At 33.8% G+C, this 26,008-nt stretch overlaps 1 protein-coding gene across 2 annotated transcripts in view; it reads right to left on the bottom strand.

Moving 5' to 3' along the window:
• Acbd6 (acyl-CoA binding domain containing 6) overlaps positions 1-26,008 on the bottom strand; it is a 149,823-nt gene that overhangs the window by 78,415 nt on the left and 45,400 nt on the right. The window contains exons 5-7 of one of the 2 annotated variants that reach the window (XM_047521479.1): positions 13,644-13,749; positions 8,797-8,826; positions 2,139-2,228 (exon numbers count right to left, since the gene is read on the bottom strand). In XM_047521479.1, coding sequence (XP_047377435.1) covers positions 2,139-2,228; positions 8,797-8,826; positions 13,644-13,749 — 226 coding nt within the window. The remainder of the gene's footprint in view (positions 1-2,138; positions 2,229-8,796; positions 8,827-13,643; positions 13,750-26,008) is intronic. The other variant, XM_047521480.1, reaches the window with a different exon arrangement.

Here is a 26,008-nt window from a genome sequence, read left to right as displayed (position 1 = left end):
GTATTTTGTCATAGCAATGGAAAAAGGACTAATAGTGCATCAGTCAAGGGACAGACAAATCCATAGGTCAAATAAGAGATTCAGAGTGGAATGAATGGGAAGAATAGTTAGAACTGAAAATTTTAGAACTAGTAGGATCCAGAGCAGGAACACAAGGCCTGGGAGACTAGAGTGGAATGGATATATATATGTCAATGAATACTGTGTAAAACATTTAATACCTAACATACTAAACCGAAAAAACCAAACTTCTGGAATAAAACAAGGATGTCCCTCCCACCCATCCCAGTTCTACTCAACTATAGTACTGGCAGGTCTATCCAGAGCAATTAGGCAGGAAAACAAAACAAAAGGAATCCAAATCAGTTACTGGGCTCACTAATACCAAAGACACAGAAAGTAAGTATTTACACAATGTGGAAAAATTGGAACACTAATGTATTACCGGTGGGAACAGAAAATGGTACAGCGGCTTGGGGAACAGTATGGCAAGTCCTCAAAAAAATTAAACAGAATCATTGTATGACATGGCAATTCTACTTCTGTGCATATACGGTGAAAGCAAGGACTTGAACCAACATTTGTACACCCACGTTCACAGCAGTCATTGTTCACATTAGCAAAAGGTGAATGCAAAAGTATCCATTGATGGCTATTTCAGTAAACAAAATATGGAAACTACAACCAACAGAACATTATTTAACTTTAAAAGGAAGAAAAGTCTAAAACATGCTACCTTGATGAACCTTGAAGATGTTAAGTGAATAATGCCAGTCAAGATGGGACAATTATCATTTATGAGTTCACTTATATAAAGCACCCAGAGAAGTCCAAATCCAGAGAGCTACAAAGTAGCGTGATCCTTTGCTGGGGGCTGAGAGAAAGGGGCCTGGGGAGTTTGCATTTAGAGAGTCAGCTGGCGAAGAAGAAAATGTTCTAGAGATGAATGATGGTGATGTCCACCCAATGTGAATGTACCTCATGTTACTGAACTGTACACTCAAAATGATTAAAATGGTAAATCTTACATATATTTTGTTATAATAAGGAAACAAAGGAAAACATGGGGTATACCTTAACAATCTTGGATGTGGTGATGATTTCTAAGGTATGACACCATAAACTCAAGAAAAAAAGCTGATAAATTAGATTTTATCAAAATTAAAAACTTGTCTATTCCTGGACGCTATCAAGAAAATGAAGAGAAAACCTAGAGAAAATATCTGTAAATCATATCTGACAAGAATCTAATATCTAGAGTATATCAAGAACTCCTAAAACTCAACAACAAAGACAAATGAGTCACTTTAAAAATGAGCAAAAATTGGAATATACATTTATCCAAAGAAAATATATAAATGGTACATGAAAACACAACAATGTTCATAATTAAGGAAAGGAAATTCAAAATCATACCACGATGAGTTACAACTTCATGCCCACTTGGATGGCTATTTAAAAGGGAAATAACAAGTCGTGGTGAGGATACAGTGAACTTGAAAGCATCGTACATTGCTGGTGGGAATGTAAAATGGTGTAGTTCCTACAGAAAACACTTGCAAGGTTCTTAAAAAAGTTAAACATCAAATTAACTCATGACCTGCAATTAACTAGGTAAATAACCAAAAGAACTAAACATGGGTGCTAAAACAAACAAAATAAAGAAATATTTACAGCAGCACTACTCACAATTGTGAAAAGGTGGAAATGACCTAATAGCCCATCAGCTGATAAATGGATAAACAAAATGGGTGATATCCATACAATTGATAGTATTGTTATATGCTACAACATTGAAAATACTGTGCTGAGAGAGAGATCCACATAGGATATTTCATGACCACATAGTTCATGATTCCATCTACATGAAATAACTGGAATAGGCAAATCCATAGAAAAAGAAAAGCAGATTAAGGGTTGCCAAGGTCTGGGACCTGGAGAAAATAGGTGACAGCTTAGGAAGAGGGATTCCTTCTGCAGGGAGGACGATGTTATGGAACTGAACAGCAGTGATGCTGTGCAACATTGTGATACACAGTAAGTGCCACTGTACTGCAGGCTTTAAAAAGTTCATCTCCTAATTTTGTTGTGAATTTTAATTCAACTTTAAAAGAAAAGTCCTTCTTTATCACTCTTACCTGACAATTAATGTCAGCTTTACAGTGTAGTAAGACTGAGACTAATTCCTTATGTCCTCGATCACATGCCCAATGGAGTAGAGCTCTGCCCTAAAAACACAGAAAGACAAATGAATTAATCCAGTTTTGGGGCCATATAAAACATATAATAGTTTAAGAAAGATAAATACATTTGTAAGCTATAGGTTAAATATTTGAAGAATGATTAATGTAAAAATGCACTATGACAAAAGCAATAGGTAATCAACTGGAATCTCTAAGTTCTGCTTCTGGATCCATACACATCAGTCTGCTGATTTTTTTCAACCTAATCAGTTTCCTCACCTATAGAATGTAAATAAGAAAAACAATAATGATTATATCAAGAATATTTGTTCAATGAATGAACTGCAAAGAAAATGCTTTGTAAATTTTCAGGTTTTTAATTAATATAGTTTTATTAAATTATTACGTTCATTTCTTCTGGCGAAAGAAATCTGATGAATAAAAAAATGGGTACTTAAACCTAGGTAGAAATTATAATCTAAATGTACCATATGTCAATTTCCATTAGTTTAGTCTTTAAAAAGTAAGATTAATCACTGCCCCTTAAAATTGCAAATGTATACTCTGAAATATCTGAAAAATCCTGGTACAGTCTATAAGTGTCTATTATCAATGGTTGCCCGAGAAAGGCAATTTAAAACAGAATAACTACAAACCACTAAATATGACGTTAATTTTAACCCACATGCTCACAGCTACTATTAATGTGTTACTTCTATATTCTGTCAGAAAATCTTACTCTACCTGACAAAGAAGCTACTAGGCTCAAAGAATAAACAAAACCCATAGAGCCAGGGCTCTTCTGAAGAGGGATGTACGACCTGACAGACTACTTTTTGAGGGTGGTGATGATGCTTGCATTTATAAAGAATGGACAGTTCTTCCACATGAAGATGAGATCCCCACTTCATGTCATTGTAGGAAAGATTTAAATAGATATTGCTGGGATGAGCATGGCTTTAAAATACCTCGAGAAGGTGTTTTTAAACCTGCCTCTGCTCTTCCTATCATTCAGACACCCTTCATACACCTATTAGTTCAACTAATTAAACCAGAAACTATTGTTGAAACAAAAAAACAGCATAGGACAACTTCCTCTTTACAAATGGGCCTTTTTTTTCCCCTTTTATTTTCTTGGGTTGCTTTTATTTACCTGTAAATATCTGTTTTCCATTAGGCTAAAAGGGAGGGAAATAAAAATTTTTGAAAATATTTAAAAAATGAAATATGGCCAAATCATTCACAATTTGTTGTTGTAGTAAAAGACTTTTTTTTAAAGAAAAGAATTCCAAAAAGCCCAGTTGAAGAGAAAAAAAAAAAGTACTGTTGAGTGCTAGAGCAACACTTCCTATGTTAAAATTTCTGTAGCTCCAATGTGTACTGACCTGCTGTTATTAGGACACTGATTTTAAAATTCTCTACAAGGCTAGATATTTTAATGAGACTGAATGAATACCAGTGTATGAAACATTCTACAGTTAAATGTAAATGTTACACAGCTTCTGTATTAAAAGAACTGGATAAAATTTCAAAATCTATCATTGTATAGTTCTAATCGTAAGTATACATATTATGGCAATTAAGTTAAACTATTAATAAGAACTACTACATAATTAAGATGGTGTTTCAGATACTTATGTAGCATATGTATCAGAACTACCTAATAGTTGAGTAGGAAGAGTATTAATATATCTAGTACTTTTATCACAAGAAGTGCATACAATTTTTACTTCTCAACCAGGTTCTTCATTTTTCTTTAAGTTTGACTCAAAAGGGTTACATCAACTAATTCTAAAATATAAATCCTTAGCTGTTTGAATGGGAAAGCAGACAAGCAACACATTTTACTGTTAATGGGAGTTATATTTTAAATTTGCCATATGTGGTGCCAAAAATTTACTTTAGGGAAACACCTATGACTGGACCTCAGCAGTGATTTCCACTTTGGATGTACTTTCCAGAAGGGTGACACACGTACAGCAATGTTTTAAGAGGATGAGGTGCTCTCAGACATCTATACCATGCTTTTTAACACATGTTTTGACCTATAATGCAATTAATTTTTGTAACACATTATTTTAATGGTACACTAATTAACCTTGAATTAGAATGAATTCTCTGACAATGACTTTCTGTACAAGTGCTGAAGATATCTACATTAAGGCCACCTAATGATTAATATTTTTGTAGCATTAAAAAGCTCAAAAATAAAAGTAAAATTAAACATACTGATAAATAAAAATAAAACAAACCAGGTTTGGGAATTTTTGCACCATGATGCTCTACATGTAAGTAAACAAAGATCAGCATAACCAAGTGTCCATACTCTTTATTTCTTGAAATTATAAAATTTCTGAAAACATGCTCTAATTTAATATTATTGTTCAAGTAATAAAATAACCAATAATTTATGGAACTGCTATCCTCATAACTAATTTTGGCAAACTCAGGAAATAAATACTCATGGTTACTTTCTCTTTGTTAACTACGAGCACACCTAGGCCAATACAATGTAATGACTTAAATTACTTTGGGTTCAAGAGTCCATGATCTCTTCTCCAGAGAACCATGGATTAGGCACACATTAAAGCTATATTTGCTTTAAGACTTTATCTACATTTTGAAATATTTTACCTAATTATACATAATTGTTTTACCTTTTTCTATGTGTAATATAATTACACATTTCAAAGTAAATATATTTTTACTACTGTCCCAAAACATGACATTTCTTTGTCCCTAGATTTTAAAACTCTTGTGGAAAAACATCCAGAAATATTTAGAAGATGGCAGTCTATTAGGCCACCAAAAGACTACAGGTCCTATTAGTAGAGCTCTGGATAAATTCTGGAATTCAAATACAGGAAAATCTGGGATGGGAATGGGAGAGAGTTCTCATCTATTAACCAATGGTGTTAATACTGTCCTACTTCAGACAGATGAATGACTCTAAAGTGCTTTGAAAGTGCAGAATAGCAAGTAACCTATTAAGTGGTATTACTTTCAAGCCTTCTGGAAAATACAGAGTGGATCTTAATATTTTAAATGCTTCTTTGATATCCTTAATTACCTGTCCTTCAACCATGTAGAATTTTTTATATTAGATTTTTCTCCTGGATATTGCAAAATTAAATGAAAAGAGATTCTATTATAAAATGAATTTTCATGTTCCTATGGTATTTTGAGATCAGATATAAAGCATAAATATCAGATATACAGTAGATAAAAACATGGCAAAAGTGGCATATTTAAATTTTTGAGAGTTGCCATTTTATCAAAGACATATGGTAGGATACCTGTCTAATTAGCAATTAAACAGTGCCAACAGATTTATCTGAAATTTTCTCTGCAAAAAATATGGGTTTCCATTTACAACTGTAGTAAGGACTGACTTCAGATGCCAATAACCTATAATGTCTGTGTCTTCTCTATCTTACCCTCACTTCTATTCTTTGCTGCTGCTATTAATAGCAGTTGGCACTGTGAGAAGTCCCCCACCTTCAACAACCAGAAACTACAAATGCCTCCTATTTCCATGTCCCTCTCCACAGTCAAGTGCTAATATTGCATAAAACATTAGGAGGAAGATTAGGAAAAAGCATAAGATCTGAAGATAAACCTGACATAGAAGTCACTGACTGTTTGTGGAATAATTTATCAGCATTAAAAGGAAAACTAGGGGAGAGAAGTAAAGTTCAGTGGTTGAGACCTTGGATTTGATCCCCAGCACTGTATGTATGGATAAATAAATTAATGAATAAACTGACAGACAACTATTTATCTCTTTCACTGGTGATGTAGAATAAGGAGAGCTGGTATTGCTAAACTGTCAGGGAAACTGAGATTTTTTAAAACTACTTCAAAAAATTCCTTCACAAGCATTCACTAAGCTATGTTAAGGAATAAACAAGAAAGATGTTATTTTTGTCCTAATGAAAACTATTAATAACAATAAAGGGCAGTGAAAAAAGCCATATCCATTTTAATGGACAAATGAGTTGTGGCCTATTTACACATTACTTAGAAATAAAAAGGAAGTCAGTACCAATAAGGATGAATCAATATGATTGATATGTATATCAATACAATATGGATGAATCTCAGAACCACTATGCTGAATGAAAGAAGCCTTACACAGAAGAACATATATGTATCATTCCATTTTCAGAAAGATCTATGAGCAAAATTAACCTATGCTAATATAACAGTGATATCTTTTTTGGAATTATAAGAAAGGACTGGCTGAGAAGGCACATGAGGGAACTTTATGGGGTTATAGGCAAGTTCTAGATCTTGACAGGAGCTTCAATTACATGTATGTGCATTTGTCAAAATTCACTGAGTGTGCACTTCAAATTTGTGGATTTCACTGTATATAATTTTAGAGGAAAAAATAAACTAATCCTGAATTCTAGTTAATAATATGCATACTGAAGCACCTCTGCACTCTAAAATGCATCAAAAACCAACATGGATTGATGGATCTAGGTATCAATAAAGACAATATAGTGAAATATTATGGTAGAATCTAGGTGGTAGGAATACAGATGTTCAATGAAAAATGTACACTTAACATGTTTTCATAATCAATTGTTGGAGGAAACCAAACAAAAATTTGTACATCCATTTACACAGACTTATTACTCACAAAAGCCAAAAGTTGAAAGCACATCAAGTATCTCCTGATGGATATTTGAATAAACAAAATGTAGTAAACACATAAAATAGACTATTCAGTTTTAAAAGGAAGAAAATTCTGACCCATGCTACCATGTGGATACAGCTTGAAAACATTAAGGGCAATAAACCAGTCAAATAAGAACAAATATTGTGTGATTCCACTCAGATAAGGTTTGTAGAACCGTCAAATTCATAGAAATAGAAAGTACAATGGTGGCTGCCAGGGGCTGGGGGAAGGGAGAAGGGAAAGTCAGTGTGTAATGTTTCAGTTGGGAAGATGAAGTTCTGGAGCTGGATGACGGTGACTGCTGCACAGCAAAGTCAAAGGGACCTACTGACACAGACAAGGATACTTACAAATGATTAAAATGGTAAATTTTGTCACATACATTTTACTACAATTTGGAAAACAAAAAATAAGTTGCCAAAGCTCATGAAATTTAAACTACATTCACTGTCTTCTGATTTTGTAATAACGTGAATTTCTGATGTAAAGTTTGACCATAGTCTCAATTTTAAATGTTGTTGTCTGCCTCAATGCAAAGGAGCATAGACAGTTTGTAATGCATTTTTTAATCACTAGTACAAATAAACAAATATTCTTCAAATTAACACCTTAATTATATATGCAAAATAACATACACTGTAATGTAGAAAGTTACTTGAGGATAGATTTTTTTCTTCCTTTTTCATATCTTAAATAAAAGCAGAAATTTAACCTTGGTATACTAACCCTGACTCTTAAATCTTTTGCTTCTCTATAACTGAATATTGTGAGTTTCATGAGAGTTTGCAGCAGCTTCTCAAGTCAAAAATGTGCAAACTGTATTCTCAAGAGCTCCAGATTTAAAACAAAGCAAGAGGGGAAAGGCAGTCAAAAGAAAGGTGACCTCCTTCAAAATATTTAAAACCATCAACACACATGAAAAATAGCTAAAGATAACAATATGACTTCAAAAGATAGAAATGAAAGAATTTAATTAAAGAAGCAGCTCAGTCCGGAAAGGTGGTACACTGGAGAGGCTGAGGCAGGAGGACTCTAAGTTTGAGCCCAGCCTCTGCAGCCTGGTGAAATGCTATATCAAAATTTTAAAAGGACTGGGGTTGTGGCTTGGTGGTAGAGTACCCCAGGGTTCAGTCCCCACTACTTCTGGGAAAACAAAAAAAAGGAAAAAGAAAAAAGCTATCTCAATCAAAGAGGGGGGCATTCAAATCTATGGGAAACCAACGAACTGTGAATACTTTGCCGGGCCTTACGTTGCACCAGAATGTCATCAGTTTTGTTAAAATAACACATTGCTACATTTGTTCTAAGACAACTTAAAATTACCATAAAGGTTTAAATTACTATTTAAATATCATCAATAAGCATGTATTTAGTGTCTGTTATATATGACTAATCTGAGAAATAATGTGTGACAAGAATTATGCAGACATAATTTGTGCTTGCTGTTTGATAAGAAATATTCTACTCATCTTAAATATACTTTGAAAATTACTTATATCATCCCTTCCCCCTTTAATATTGTCTTGAAAGAATCATAAATATTTGGCATGTGTGAAGAAAAGCTGAATTAATATGGCTTGAAGTTAAAAACTGAACCAGTATTTTAAAAATTAAACAGACTTTAAGATCGCTTGCCCTTTTCATATTCTCTACCCTCAGTATCTCTTCATAGCCTCTATCTCAATTTCCGAGCATTTTGAAAATGGTTAAAAATGTAATAAAAGTTGTAATTTAAATACAAAGTCAGTACATATAACACCACTTGGACCCTGAAACATCTGATATATTAATAACATCCCAAATGGTAAGTGTAACTAAGAAATCTTCCCCCCTTAAGCAAAATATACAATGTCCTATTTATTATATCAGTGGGAAACATGTAAAATTCTCAAATTAGAAATATTATGTCTTGGGTTGGGGATGTACCTTAGTGGTAGAGTGCTTCCTGGGTTTGATCTATAATGCGGCAAAAGAAAAGAAACATAGCCTTTACTATACTTGTAGCAATTAAAACATGAATAAAAGGCATACATGAGAAACTACACTTATACATAATCAAATAATTTAATTATGAGATACAAAACATTTTATTTAAAAGACAGTTCATATACTATAACAGAGTCAAATACTTGCATTTCAGGTAACAATAATTTATAACTTACAAATTCATTACAATAATCTAATAATTTATTGTGCTTATTTCAGTATATGGGAATGCATTCATCATTTTATGACTATAATTAAACTTCTTTGTGTGCTCACAGAAAACTTCAAAAGCATTAAATGTAACTTTTAGTCATGCAAGGGGCAAAGGTAAAATTTGTTGAATCTACTGGATAAACATTTTATGTAAAAACATGTCATCTTAAAGAATACTAGGCAATCAGGAGGGAAATATCTCAAAATTCGAATACCAGATAAACACACAGAGCTGGATGTCCTTTCAAAACTCAAACTGTCTTCCGACTTTTATAACAAGAAAATGTCTTCCTACCGATAAGGGACAAGAAGTATTTGGCTAGATACTTCATTCTGAGGTCACATACATTTAGTCCATCACCAAATTTGGCATACCAAATTATTTTATCTGTTAGACCTTTTAAATGTCACAAAGCAGTACCGTTTATTTTATTTAGGATGTTAAGTTTGATTCTAATTTTAAGCTCCCATCTCCCTTATGACCTTAAATTAATTCATACAAATCCCTGATTAATAATAAAAGGGTTTGCCATCAGTATTCAAAGCTCAGCCTGAGTTTTCATGGCTGAGAGGACAGAAATCTGCTTGGAGCAATGAGAGAACCCAACTGAATTCTTGGCGTCTCAGTCTATGAATGTGTAAGCACTTCATCTGTTCATGGAAACACAATGTTCTGGCAGGTTGGGGGTAAAGGTGGCTGCATGGGCAACAAACTCAAGAGCTTGGAAGCTGTACTACATCAAAATAGTAAATGGCATATATTTTCCAAGTTTTCCTTTTATTTTCACAAAAGAACTGTGTTAGTGTAAGCTATTTGTGTTCTAGACACTTATTTTATTATTATCACTGCTATCCATCCAATGATCTTTGCAGAGGTCACATATGGATTTGACTTTTAGTACTATTTTATAAAAGAATTTTTTGTAAATCAGAGCATAAAATAAAGCAGGTCAAATGAAAATGGATTATCCTTTTTTTTTTTTTTTTTAAATCCAATGATGAGAATGCTCCTCTCCCAGCCCACATTTCCCCTTAGTAGGTATATGTGTCTGAGAAGGTAAATGTACATCTCTGAATGGCAGTTTCTGTCTGCAAGATGAGCATAATATCTATCTTAGAGGATTACTGTGAACATAACATGGTAAGAAGTAAAAGTGCTCTGTAAAATACAATACACACTACGTTAAGTATTATTTGTTATCTGAAAGAAAGAAGTATTAATTGGGGTTATACGGTACATACATGATATGTACCAGTGAAAAGACTGACCTTGAAAAGTTAAGTGGTTTCTTTATTCATTTCTTCATTATATGTGTGTATGTGTATGTGTGTGTGTGTGTGTGTGTGTGTGTGTGTGTGTATTTTGTACTGGGGATTGAACCTAGGGGCACTTAACCTCTGAGCCACATTCTCAGTCCTTTTTTTATATTTTATTTAGAGACAGGGTCTCACTGAGTTGCTCAGCACCTCACTAAGTTGCTGAGATTGGCTTTGAACTTGTTATCCTCTTGCCTCAGTCTACTGAGCTGATGGGATTACAGGTATACACCACTATGGCTGGCTCTTCATTATATTCTTCACTCATATTAAGAATATCAAAGAAATTTACTGCATGCTTACTATGTGTATATCAAGTACTATTTACAAGCTTTTTATATTAACTTACTGATTCTCAAAACAATCCTGAGTCAAGTACAATTATTTCCATATTACACATTTAGGAAACTAAGACACAGAGTAAATTTGACAAAGATCACATACCCAGAAAGTGACAGTGCTAGGACTTGGATCCATGTAGTCCAGCTTTCACTGTTGTTACACTGTACTGCTTCTATCTATTCATTCTTTCCAACATTCATTAATTCATCAAATTTAGTGAGGATGTGGCATAGGCCAAAAACACTGATAGGGACATTTAAAAAAATCATCTATAAACACTTATCTTTTTTTCAAGAAACTACTTGAAGAAATGTTCCACCCAAACAGGGAAATAAACAATAGGAGGGAGGGAGAGAGAGGAAGAAGGAGGGAGGGAGGGAGGGAGGGAGGGAGAGAGGGAGAGGGAGGGAGAGAGAGGAAGAAGGAGGGAGGGAGGGAGAGGGAGGAAGGGAGGGAGGGAGGGAGAGAGAGAATGGGCGTAAGTGCATGCATTATCAGAGGAGATGCTCCATCAAAGTAAGGAAGTAAATCATAAAAGACGAAAATATGGGATCCAGAAAACAGGAGAATAGAGTCAAGGAGAGAAGAGAATTTCTAGGACGGTTGATAAACAGAAATCCCAGGATAACATCTATGCAACAGGCCTAGATGGCACCAGCAGAGATTAGAGACAAAGAAGGAAGGAGCATTCCCAAAGGAATGTATCTAAGAAAAATGTGGGGTTCAATCTGGAGGTGTTTGAATGTACTGAGAAGAGTTCTATAGCTCTGTTGGGCAATTTGAGGAAAGAGTTAATGACAGAAATAGAGAAGACTAAAACAACGTAAAAACAAACAAAACAAAAAAGGGCAATTATTAACTTTAAGAAAAACAATGTTGTACCATGACAAGTAGATATTATTATTCATAATTATAAAATTATTCATTCTTTTCCCACTCTTGCCTTTCTTGCCCATAATCAGAACATACTTCTCATTAAAATAATGGGGGGCCTGACAGCATGACTTGTTTTCTTCAAAGGAATGTGAGTAGATGTGATATGCATCACTTCCAAGCAAAAGTTTTAAATGTGTTTGTGGGGTCTGGCTGGCTGCCTTCAGCTCCTGTCCCAGAGTGTGTTATAGCTCAGACTGCGAAGACAAATGAAAGCAAGATGAACTGAGCCCAAACCAGGCTATCAGAATCTAGTAGAGCCTCAACTGATCCCAAATCCTTTTGAAATATCAGAAAGATAAACAAGGGCAGAACTAAAGAGTGTATCAGAGTATCTGAGATGTTGTCACCCATCTAATAAGTTGGTGACATGGGTGAAATAAATATTTGTCGATGTAAGCCACTGAAAGTTGAGTGTTGTTTATTGCTGAAGTAAATGCTCCCTGATACACAGGTACAGTCCACAGCTTAGCAATGAATAATATTTACACAGTCATGATAATATAAACATGGATTCAACAGAGATGCAATCAGAAAGCTAAAATTAAAAGTTGTGATACAACTGTATTTAAGAGGTCAGAGAAAAGACAGAGGGAAAAATGATTAAAATGTAAATCCAAACATGAAATAGAAAGAAATTGATAATGTCTAAAGTGAAAAAAATCAAGAGACAAAAGCATATTATTTAGAATTATACTTGCAAATTTCAAGATAAACAACCACAAGAATTGAAAGCTTTTGCCTTTCAGGAAGCTAGAATCAAAGAACTTTTTTTGTTATGAGACTAATAATACTATTTACTTTTTAAAAAACTATATGTATTAATTTTATAAAAATCTTAAAGCATAAGCATTAAAAATAATAAAATCAAGAAAAGCAATATTTGGTTTCTTTTTCTATTCTTTTCTTTTTTTTTTTTTTTGCAGTGCTGGGGTTTGAACCCAGGGCCTTGATGCTTGCAAGGCAAGCACTCTACCAACTGAGCCATATCCCCAGCCCTATTTTTCTTTTTAAAAAGGAAAAGAAAACAACTCCCACCTCCAACACACAAAGCAAAAATCCTAATTGGAATAAGAAGACCTGAAATTATTTTTTCACAATTTGGCTTCTGTTTTCCTCTGGCTACATCTTTCTTGACTTTTTATTACTTAGTGAAAAACAAACAGTATTATTGGTCCCCCTTTACTCTAGTATTATAACTTCACATTTTCAATTCCAGATGCCATTGACAATATATTATAGGAAATATGTTGCCTAAATGTGAGATATCATTAAGCACTAACCTGCAGAGGGAGTTCTTAACTATAATAGGCTGGTTATTTGTATATCTGACAGATTATCTATGATCACTGCACATCCTCTTCCTAACAAATACCTCCTTTGAGAGCTAAATATGTGAATAGTTTTATTCATAAAACAAATAAATTGAGAATATATTCTGAAAATAATTTATTAAAGGGTCCCTTTAACTAGTGGGTCAGCATTTGAGGGACTGGATTTATCAAAATTCTGACACAGATTATCAGAAATAAATTTATTGAGCAAGGAACAATATACCCATTTGCGGTATAATGAAAGAACATGTTAGAGTTATTTATAAATACCGCTCATTTATAAATGAGAGTGCTATAATCTATAGATTTTACTTACCATGCTAAAAGTCTCTCCTTGCATCTTAAACAAAAGTTATTAATGAAAAAGTTATATCATATTTCTGTCCATGACTGCAATGTAGATAGAAATACCCTGGATATAGACACAGAAAGTATCTTAACTGGGTGACATCAATTCATTTAGATATTCTGATTTGCTCTTAACCACAATGTACTTTTGAGTTGTAGTTCAAAGGCCCATCATTTAAAAAAAAAAGGTATTGGGGCAAAACAAGAAAGTATAAGAAACAATTAAACTAGTGTGTTTTATTACCCTACAAAATGATAGCATCCATTCATCAGAAATCAAAAGAGGGTGGGTTTTCATACCTCTTCATCTTTTGTATTCACATCCATATTTTTCAATTTGATGGCTTTGGTTATATGGTCAATGTTGTTTTCCCTGCAGTAATCAAATATGTTTTTGTCTTCTTCCCTAATAGAGTTTAAAAAAAAAAAAAAAAAGGTATTTGTCTTATTGGACAATATATAAAAGTTACATATTTTTAACATAACCTGTTTGCTGCTAACATAGATATTAAAGGAATCTGTTTTTATAAAACAGTTTGAATAAAGAAAAACTTATAATAGATATGATATATCCACCCCCACAAAAAAGGATAAAGTTCTTAGCAGCTATAATTATGGGGAAAACTTCATCTGCCTTATCACATTACACTAGTATACCAAAACAATGTTTGAAGAAGATTTTTCTCAGAGCCTTTTTCCCAGTTACTCTTACAACTGAGAGGCACACATTTCCTCTGATTATAGATTTTCAATTATAGCACTGCAATGAGATGGCAGGTTTTGGTCCCTCATTTACTACTATCTGTACCAAAGTACCAAAACATCAGGGCATAGCTTATAATTTGCCTTGCAGGATAACAGAATACTGATTGTTACTTATGTTTTAATAAGAAAGTAATTTTCTTAAAGATAACTAGACAAAAGGATGTATTACAAAATTTAGAAATCCTTCGTGAGAGCAGAATTAAAGACTGGGAACAAAGACTGGGAAGCATACTCTGTACAGGGTACTATTCTAAGTATATTGCATGTGCTAATTCACTCAATCTTTAATTCAAAAGATGGTAAGGAAAGGTTAAATGACCTTCCAAATGGCACCACATTTATCAAGTGTAAAAATGAGCTAGAACTCTGTCCCTTGACTAGTCATGACTGCTATATTCTACTCCAGAATCTAAAAGAGAAGTTCTTAACATGAGGTCTATGAACTCTCTAAAATAGTATACAGAATTATCTTTGCATGGGCATTTCCCCCCCCTGGATTTTGGATAGTGAGGGAATAGCTTTAATCAGATTCTCAATAGGGTCAGCAAAAATTCCTCAAAGGATCAGAAATTTTGAATGTTACAATGAAACTGTCTCATATGTGGTCTGAATTTTATGGATAGGTATAAAAGAATGCATTTTGAGTTCTAAAAATTATGTATGTTTTATAACCTGCAAGGCCATAACATCCATTCATCAGATATCAAAACATCTAGTCATAGGAATCCTCAAATTCCTATGACTTGAATTCTTAAAGTTCATTTAAACAACTTATGTGGTATAAAAAGTTATATTTTGTCATAAGTGGTTATCATAAAACACATACTTTGTCATCAACAATTTAAAAACTTTCTTAAGCATCTGGATATTTTATTGCACACTTATTACATATAAGGTACTGAACAAGATTCTTTTGATAACAGATACAAATTTAAGCAAGAAAGTTTGCCTTCATCACAAATAAAGTATAATAACTGGGATGATAAAATCTATCCACCATTAACATAATGTAGAATCTAGTCTTTATATAGGACTATAAAAGAACAGAAGAGAAAAAACCCACTTCAAGCTTAAGAAAATGAAACAGGATTCAAGAAAGAACTCATATTTAATTTGAAAATGTCCTGTTTTGCAGAAGTGAAAATGCACTTCTAGATCATTTACTATGTAAAGAAAATATGAATAACTAAACCCAAAACCCCAGAAAGGAAGTCTGATTTTTAAAATTAGGGCTGCATATAATACCACTTCAGCTATATTACCAACAAAAACACTGTTTATATGAAAAAGTGCATTTAGAGTTCCAATTTGCGAATAACAGGGACCTAATTTCCTCCAATCCATTATCAGAGACCCCTCTAATTCAAGAGGCAACAACCTCAACCATGAGAGAAGGAACAATGTTATTTTAAGTCATTACAAAAATGTACTACCCACCAATTGTTTAATTTGAAAATAATGGGGAGTTGGTGGTGACACACAAAGGAAAACAGGAGGATCCTAAGGATGTGGGTTCCTACACAGTAACATGCAAGGGCTATTCAGAGATGAGAGGACCTTCTGAGTGGTCCCTCCTTCTGAACCTAACTTTCAAATGTACTTATACATCCATGCTATGAGCACTAAAGGAGTAAACACGGTGCAAACATACTTTTATTTTGCTTACCATATTTTCAATATATTTCTTAGACATATCATCTGTATCAATTATTTTGTCTTCGTATTTGAATTTTTTGGAGGACGAGGGGCACTCGTCTATTTAAATACCTGTTTACAGTATATAGTTTATCATCACTGAATATGACAGGCAGTATAAAATACCTCAGGGTAGGGTACACCATGTAAATTAAATATCAAAAAGAGAAGTTAAATGAGATCATCATAAATATGCTACAAAGGTAAATGGGTTAATATAAAAAATTACGGGATACTCTTAGTCTTAGTTGTTAAACACACATTTTCACTTCCAAACCAAATTTTGACTATTTTATTTACTAGCAACCAAGCTGTCTTTATACAGTGTCACCACCCAGTGGCCAAAATGGAGAAATATCTGGAACAATATCTTTCCACATATCCTCTCTTGCCCCCAACAAAATTATATACATTGTACAAATTGAGTTCTTTCTCTTACTCCATTTTCCTGTTAGGTGCTCACTACAGTCTTTCAAGGCAAACTATTCCTCTACAGTAATACTTACCTTAAATAATATGTGCAAATGAACCCAAGCATTATGAAATATAAACATGTCACAATAAAAATGCCACAATAAAAATGTCAATGCCCTTCTAGTCTTCTCACTTTATTTCTCTTATGAGTCCTACTAAGTTATCTTGATTCCTCTCTGTTGAATGTGAGTCTGAAAAGTATACTTGTTCTCTACAGATGAGTATGAGTTATGTTAGCAATGCCACCTGGCCTCAGGGATATTCCATGTTCTCACAGAAAAAGATAAAATATCTTTCTTTATATTACTCTACATTTTCTGAAATTGACAAAAATACATTTTTATATACCTCAAGGAAAAAATCGCTGGTTTTCTTTGAAATTCTTTGAACTGTAAGGACAGACATGGGCAAGAGGTATGGTGTTGAAGTGTGGCTATTTTCCATCCTGTCACAGGAGGTCCAGAGCCCTGTCCATTCCTAAAAATGTTATCTGCGCCGTTTTCTACACCAATTCTATTTTCCTCTCAAAAGAATGTTTCAAGTCTGTTTCATGGCAAGCCACATGCAGCTCATTTAACTACTATTTCATAAAATTAAAAAGCACATTACATTCAACAAATATTCCAATTTAATTCATATTTTTTATCAATCCATTTGTAATTAGATATAAAATACTGTTCAAGTAAATAGACAATGGATAAACATACTGAATGCATGAAAACCCAAAGAAAGTATCCACAAAAATGCACCCAATATTCTCAAAAATACAAAAAATGTCATTAATTCTTCAAACTAAGGGCTCTAGGGTAAAGACCTTTAAAGGGAAATGCAGGTATGGATACTTTTAAGTGAAGCAGTTTCCAGCTCCTCAACTTCTGAATGAATGCATTTTTTTCCTAAGCAGATCTACCTTAAACAGCTCCTGTAGTAAATATTTCATCACCAATCTCCTTTACCACATTCCCTCTACTCAAACATGCTCCTCTTGTTTTATAAAAGTAAGGCACATACCTCTCATTATTATGTAGTACTCCAAGATAGAAAATAACCCATGGTACACTTTTGGTAAAAAACTGGTGTTAGAAAGCCTCCGATAACAGTTCAGAGGATGGAAGAGATGAAATAAAACAAAAAACAGACTTGATGCTGAACTCTGATCATTCTAATACAGAAGTCAGGCTCCTGGTGTACTTCAGTGGTACAGCACTTGCCTAGAATGTTATGAGACTAGGTTTGATGCCCTGCACGAGGGGGAAAAAAAGATGTGCTTACAATGAAGTTTTTCAAAGTCCCATCCATCTTTTTTTTAAGATGTTGACAGACCTTATTTTATTCACTTATTTATATGTGATGCTGAGACTCAAATTCAATGCCTCACGCATGCTAGGTACTCTACCACTGAGCCACAACCCCAGCGCCCCTATCCATCTTATGAATGAATAGACATCTTTTACTTATATTTGATGACATAACATTATAACAATACTTACAAACAAAATTTACATAAGTTTAATAAAACACAACATATGCTGTTTTGATCAACTGTACAGAAATAGTAATTATAAAATTGAATAAAAAATAAATCTTAAAACTTTTGGATCACAAAATTAATCCTTAAAAATTCAATTAACATACATATTTTTGTAAGCAATTCTGACAGTGTGACAAAACTATGCAGGGATATATTACTTCAAAATGAAATTATGTAGAAATGAAAAAACGAGATGTAAAACTTCTATTGAAGAACTCAGTCAACTTTTTAATCAAGATCAGAATCAATTTTTTATTTTGAGATAACTGAATGAATACTCAATTGGAAGAAATAATAGAGAGATCCTGAGTACCCTTTGCCCAATTTCCCTTAATAATAACATGTTCACATATTTTAAAAAATGGATTATCATTACATTATCTAGATTCCACTAGAACAATGTTTATTTTAAAAATTGCATTATCCATACCATATCAGAAATTATATACTTTGCAATCATTTAGTGTTAATGAAAAATTTTAGAAGCTATCTTAAAACTTCTTAGGAACTACAGAGTGATTTTTTGACTGCCACTGTCCTAACTCAAAATTTTACGAGTAGAGGACAAAAGAAAGGAGTGGGCTACTCACAAAAGGATGTTTAGAAATCCATACATTGATAAGGAGTTAATATCTAAGATATAGAAAGAACTAAAAAAACTCAAGAGCAGGAAAACAGATCAATTTAAAAATGGCAAAGAATCTGAACAGACATGTCTTAAAAGAAGAGATGAATAGCCAACAAATACATGAAAAATGCTCAAAATCTATTCCTCGCAATGAAATATCATTTCAGGCCTGTCAGTTGGACTATTTTCAAAAAGATGAATGAAAACAAGTGTTGGCGAGGAGGTAGAGACAAGGGAACCCTCTGCTAAAAAGTTTTTATACAGCTAGGTTACATTCTCAACCACTAAGGTGAGTCTCAAATCAATAAACAATCCAAAGAAACATCACTGCCAGTGGTGTGATAAATGAAAGACTACAGTCTCTAATTTACCTGTGAAGCCCATTTTTTTTTTAATAGTACTGGGAATTGAACCCAGTTATACCACCTCCATCCCTTTCTATTCTATTTTGAGACACGGCCTCACTAGTTGCCCAGGCTGACCTCAAACTTGGAATTCGCCTGTCTCAGCCTCCCAAGTAGCTGTGATTACAGATGTGTACCACCAGGTCCATCAGGCTTGTGAAGCACATTTTTAAGAAAACTAAATAAGAAAGGGGTTTAGTTTTAAAAATTTAATTGAAGATGTTCAGTACAGTAATGGAATAGCAACTACTAAATCTAACTTCATTGATTAGAAATTAACAATGATTTCTCAAACATCTCAAGAACCAATTCTGTAATTAAGGGTAGGTACTAACCATGTGACCTTGGGCAAATAACCTAACCTCTCTGAATCTGTTTCCTCATCTGTAAAACAGGGATATTAATAACATCCACATTAAATAGGGTCATTCTGAAGATTAAGTGAAGTATCATATAACATAGTATGGTTACTAGCATATAATAAACAATCAACATGTTAGCTGTCATTTTTATCTTAAAAATTTAGTATATGTTATAAGCTAGGGTCATTTTCATGTCTTGATATAACACTGTCAATCAATCTAACCAATATTAATCAGATCTTCAAAGAAAAAAAAGCCAATGTGAGTTGAGAAAAGTAAACAAAAGGTAAAAGGAAAATCAGTATGAGATGAGAGGGCAAGGAGCCTTGTTCATATTATTTGTAAAACTGCCTCTTATTATTGCAATAGATTTAACAGCCTCATAACTACATGTACCTTTATATGTACACACACATCACACTTTGTGAACAAGTCCAAGTGCCTAGCTCTTCACAGGTACTGTATACAGATAAAGACATAGGACAGTAGGAAAACCTGGAAGGAATAGAGATGAAAGAGAAAATGTAGGGAAAAGGAAGAGAAGAAAAAAGGAATAAGAAGAGTGGATGATGGTTTTAGCTGATGAATGACCCCTTGTTCAGAAAGGGCTGTTGATCTGCAAACAGGTGGATTTGCCTGTATGCTTGGTTGGCACCATGACACTGAGCACACAGAAGCTAAATGAAGCACATTAGAAAAGGGTGAATCTGAGAGCCAGGAGACTCTTACAACAGTTACTGTTTATGTCAAGACCTGCTTGTCCCAAGGGACCCATTTTCACATAATCTATAATTATCTCTTTGCTTTAATCGCCTTGTCATTCCTGAGGCTCTCATGGGCACTGGAAGAGGAAAAGCTCATTAACTAAACCTTTTTTCCTCTCTCCAGCCACCCATGGCTTTTAATTGCTTGGTGTGTTATTATCTAGAAGTGCAACTGGGATCATTTTCATAAGAAAGGGAGGTAGAGAGGAGGAAAGGATCCATAAGTCCCAGAGGTATGCATCGCAGACAAACCTTTGCTTTCTCAATTATTTATGCCAGCTGAGGTTTTACAGGCTGAATAAATCCATAACTCAAGTTCATTTTGAGCAGTCAGATCCTAGAGGGGGAGTTGCCCACTTGCCTATACACACTTGTGTAGTCCTCAAAGAATAACCAGAATGTAACAAGACATATGTCATCCAATTTATCACCTATCACCAAAGTGTTAACACAATGTTGATCAGAGGCAACACAGTGAAATAGGGAAAGATTATATTATCACCAACCAAACAGATGGAGGGATGCTCTTAGTGCTAAGGACAGTGGTGTCACTGGAACAGTGGTGTCCCATAACAACTTAACCTGTTAAAAGCAAAAAAAAAAAAAAAAAAAAAAAATCCAAATACTCAGTTTTTGAAACCAAAATATGGTTAACACATATTCTTTCTTTTTTTACAGTGCTGGGGATGGAACCCACAGTTTCACAGCAAGCACTCTACCTCTAAACTACACTTCCAGTCCTAACACACATTCTTGAAGCTTCAGTCTTTAAATACATTTGTTAAAATCAGTTTTCTGGGGGCTGGGGTTGTAGCTCAGTGGTAGGGCACTTGCCTAGCACATATGAGGTATTGGGTTCTATCCTCAACACTATATAAAAATAAACAAACAAAATGAAAGGTACAGTGTCCACCTATAGCTAACAAAATTTTTAAAAGTTTTGTTTAACAAGCTTAAATTGTTTAAGCAGAATACTACAACATCTGATTTTATAAGTTACAATAAAACAGTTTTTATTACAGTTTTTATCTAATCACACCTCTTTCAGGAAAATTTTAGAGTACAATTTATGTATAAAACAACAAGTTTTTAGCTACTGTCATTCTAGCTTATATTTTAACCAAGAATATAAAATTAAAGCATAAAAAAAAACCTATCACTTCTAGTTTTTTATACTTACATTCTTCATGATGAGACTAACCAATGGAAAGATTTTAAAAATATTTCCAAAATCAATTATTATTTAAAAAATGAAACTTTATAAGTCAATGATGAAAGCATCTCTTTGAAATTCTACAGGCTTTTGTGTCTGACCACAAGCAGTGACCTCTGGTATTTTCTGCCAAAACACTTCATTTGTCTCACAGAGCAACTAATCAATTCCAGAGCCCATCAATCATTTCAGTTGTACACTAGTCGGGTCTTGCTTAGAGAAGGTCCAGATGGCTGCCTGTGTAAGTGGAATTAATAAAATTCTGATAGATTACAAGGTATCAAACTACAAAATACTACAGGAAAGACCAAATCTTATTCCATGGCAGGTGGGTATTATATGCTCTTCATTTATTGTATTTTTAATTCTTGCCCTAATATCTCAGTGTATATGCCAATGTCTAGATCAAATCTAAGTATATAATTTATCCAAAATATCTTTCTTTTTTGGAACCAAAAATTGAACCCAAGGGCTTAACCACTGAGCAACATTCCCAGTTCTTTTTATTTTTAATTTTGAGACAACAGTGTCAATAAGTTGCTTAGGGTCTTGATAAGTTACTGAGGCTGGTTTTGAACTTGTGATCCTCCTGCCTCAGCCTCCCAAACTGCTGGGATTACAGGCATGTGTCACATTGCCTGGCCAAAGTGGTTTCTTAAGGTGTGTCAATATATATATTGCTGAATCACTTAACTCTTTGCAAAACCTTATTCTTATTTTTATAGTGCTTTCTCTGACACCTGCAATTATAAGTGAGCCACAGCTGATCTCAAAAGAAAAGGTAACTGTGAGTTATGTTTGTTTGTTTCTGATACCAGAGACTGAATCCAGGAGTGCTTAAACACTGAGCCACATCCAAGTCCTTCTTTAGATTTTATTTTAGAGACTGGGTCTCACCACTTTGCTTAGGGCCTTACTCAGTTGCTGAGGTTGGCTTAAAACTCACAGTCCTCCTGTCTCAGTCTCCCGAGTTACTGGGATTACAGGCATATGCCACCACACCCAGCATAAGATTTATTATACCCGTTTCTACAGCTCAAAACAGATCTAATAGCATAGGCTTTCCCTTCCTTGCTTTCCATTTTCTTCTGCAAAAGCAAAAATTTAGTATGAAAACCAGATAGACTTGTAATTTCAGTTCCTAACATCAGTTCTTGGTCTCCTCTGTGGGACTCCCTATGCTGACTAACAATACTAACGAAAGCTTATAGTTATACAGCAACTTATTTTGTGCAAGATATTGTTCTAGAATGCATTCATATAATCCACATAAGTACCATATGAAGCAATACTATTATTATCCCCATTTTAGAGATAACATAACTTGCTAAGGTCTCAGTTAAGGAGTGGCAGAACCAGCATCCGAATGCTGGTGATCTGGCTCCATAATTTTTTGTACTTAATGAGACTCAACACTGTACCCCCCTTCTATTATATTACAGGGCAATTAACTAGCTTCAGGATGAGAAATCAGCGTCAGGCCTCTGGGATGTTAATATAGAATTCTGTATCTGTGACATCACACTGTCATTTTTTCTGAAAGAGTGGAAATAAACACTGGAAACAAAACATCAAGAAGTAAGCTCAGAATTGGCCCCAGTTTACATTAAAACTCAACCGGACCCTTAACTCATCATCTACACTGCATATTAACCAGGAAAGCTGCCAGGTCAATGGAACCTAAACCTAAACAAATGGATTTATTAGATACTAATTTTTCTGACCTTGTCAAATGAGAAAACAATTTGGAGTTGGTATATTAAGTTATCCAAAATAGATCTTCAAAATGCATTGATTTATATCCTTTTAAAAAACAATGGTTCTATAGGAAAAGCTTTTTCCTTACAAGTTTACCATTTGATGTTTCTAAAACTTTAAAACCTATTGTGTTGGCTTTCACTTAAGCTGAACATAATTCTGCCAAGAATTTGCAATTAATATCAGTTAAAGCACAACTTTCTTTTAGGAAAATAAAACACCTGATACTATATTTCACTCAAGTATAAGCAAAATCTGATTCCACAAACTTTAGGAAGCAGCCTATTTTCAGTGTTGTAACTGCACTCTGCTTGGACACCATAGGAACTGCATATGGTCTTTCACTAGGATAATCCAACATTACAACATAGAAGAATTTTTATTATGATCTAATTTGTTATAATGAAATTTCATTACACTATAAAATGAATTCAACCAATATAAGAACATGACTAATTATAATTTCTGATCTACTGTATTAATAATAACATTACTGTTTGCAATAGTTAAAAGGCTTTTCTCACACTTGTTTCCTACCGTTTCATATCTTAGTATGCTCCAGAATATAAGGATTTAGAAGATATCATAAGACTAATACCTAGATGATTTAATGAAGTGAAGCCACGTCTAACCAGTTTGCCTGTAACAAAAGTTCGTATTTCACTAGATTAATTAATCTTTATTAAACAGACCTACATGAAAATGCCCAAACTACTAAGAACATAATGATTAAAAGAAGCTGAGAAGCACAATATCCACATTATTTTATTTCACTGCAGATTCACAGTAAATGTGTGTTGAGTTGAATTAAAATCTCTATTTTATGAAAATAAGCTGTCAGTCCTCATTGTTTTTCGTGGTCAAGATTCCAAATACTGAATCTAAATACTGAATTAAATCTTAACAGTCACTTATTTAGAAGTGGTTGAGGAATGAGGGTAAGATTAACCCTTTCAATATAGTTTATCTTGGGATTACTCTCACTCAGATTTCTATTCTCACTTCAAATGAAGTATCTCTGAAACACTTCATGTTATGCAGAGCTACTGTGATCAGTCATGTCACTGAACATTTCAAAAGAAATAGTACTTGACAGATCATTTTGGAAACAATGGAGTCTAGGAGCCCTTAAGAAAATTAGCACACAAAAAATAAAGATCAGGCTGGGGATATAGTTCAGTTGGTAGAGTGCTTGCCTTGTAAGCACAAGGCCCTGGGTTCAATCCCCAGCACTACAAAAAGAAAACAAAACAAAAAATAAGATCATTATTATTAGGGATAAATGATTAATATTGTTAGGAAGTTAAGTTTAGTGATTTTTTTTTTTAAAGGAATGTCAAGGAACAGCCTTTCCTTTCCTAGTTATGTAAATGTTTTGGACTGTGTAGGAAAGGAACTGAGGACAGGTATACTACAGGAAAACAAGCCAGCAGCACTCTGTCTTGTGACACGCCCACCAGGCTAACTCTGCCTAAGCAAGAGCTGCTCGTTGTTCAACTCCTTGAGGAAAGCATCTGTGTACACCTCCCAAGTTCAGGGCACTTATTAAGTTCTGGGACTTTCCTCAGGTAGTGGAACACAGAGATGAATAAAGCATGATCCTCACCCTTAAAAACTAATAGGATTAATTTTTGTAAAAATCGTAACTCAATGTGGTATAATGTAATAAAGCTATAACCAAAGTATAAGCAAAAGACTATAGGAAAACAGAGAAGAAATGACTACCTCCTCTTCTATTACCTAGAAAAATGACTCTTACATAGCTAGATTTGAACATTTAACAAACTTTGATTAGTAGGTTAAGATTCTAAGATGCATTTTTTAGAAGAACCTAAAGACAGAATATGCAAATTAACAAGTCCCAAACACTTTCTGGGTATATAAAGATTGAGGGAAGAGTTAAACTCTGAAAATGATTTCAAAAATATGCTTCCTTCAATCTTTTATGGGCTCCTCAGAGTTCTCAGAGTCCATCACAGGGACCAGGATTAGCAAATACATCTGGGTCAGTAGAAGTGCTAAAGGGTGTCTTTATTCCCCCCTCAAATATCCATCAGCCTCCACCATCTCATCCTAAATAAGCATTTAGTCTAAATAAAAAGGATGTGCTTGCTGTGCAAATAAGAGTCAAGACAGGTCCCCGTGCATTAACTGCCTGGTCAATAACTGGAAACCATGAATGTTCCAAGCTTCTGATTTATAAAGGTACCAGTAACTTCCCTCTTGCAGTGCTATTTGAGAGTTCATACTGCTGCTTCTTCATGTGAGATAATGTCAGTAACATCCTCTCTGCAAGCAGGGAGCATGCATTTTTGGTATAATTCCCCCTTCATTCTATGAAAATAGGTATTTCCCTTCAATAAATTTAGGTGAAGTCAGTTTTCCACTTGAAACATTTATTTCATGTTAATGAATAAGTAAAGCAACATTTGGATAACTTGTAAAGAGTAACAGTAGCATTAAGAATTCCTTTGTTGTTGTTGTTTAGTTTGAAAAGTATGTGTCTTTTGACTCCTTAAAGAAGGAATAGAATCCTTTGTGATTTACATACACAGTGCTGAAAAAATTTATTCAAGAAATTCTATACATAAGAGCTTTTTTAAATAACATAATATTTTTAAAAGTTTAATTGTGGTAAAAACAACATATAACAAAATTTACCATCTTAACCATTACTAAGTGCTCTATAATATGAAATATATTCATATTGTTGTGCAACCTCTAGAACTTTTCTATCTTGCAAAACTGAAACTGACCCATTAAACAACTCCCCATTACCCACTCCCTCCAGCTCGTGGAAACCACTCTTCTACTTTCTGTTTCTGCAAATTTTACTACTTTAGATAATTCATTTAAGTATACAGTATTCGTCTTTTGTGACTGGCTTATTTACTTAAGTATAATGTCTAAAGGTTCCTATTGTAGCATGTGTCAAAATTTCCTTCCTTTTTAAGGCTGGATGATACTCCACTTTATGTATATAGTAAATTTTGTTTTAAATTTTGTCTGTCATTGAACACTGGTTGTATGCACTTCTTGACTACAATAAACAGTGCTGCCATGAATATGGG

This window comes from Sciurus carolinensis, chromosome 12, assembly GCF_902686445.1.
Source record: "Sciurus carolinensis chromosome 12, mSciCar1.2, whole genome shotgun sequence".
In the NCBI taxonomy this organism is placed as follows: domain Eukaryota; kingdom Metazoa; phylum Chordata; class Mammalia; order Rodentia; family Sciuridae; genus Sciurus; species Sciurus carolinensis.
Note: the sequence above shows the minus strand (reverse complement) of the source record. Positions and strands in the feature narration are given on the sequence as shown.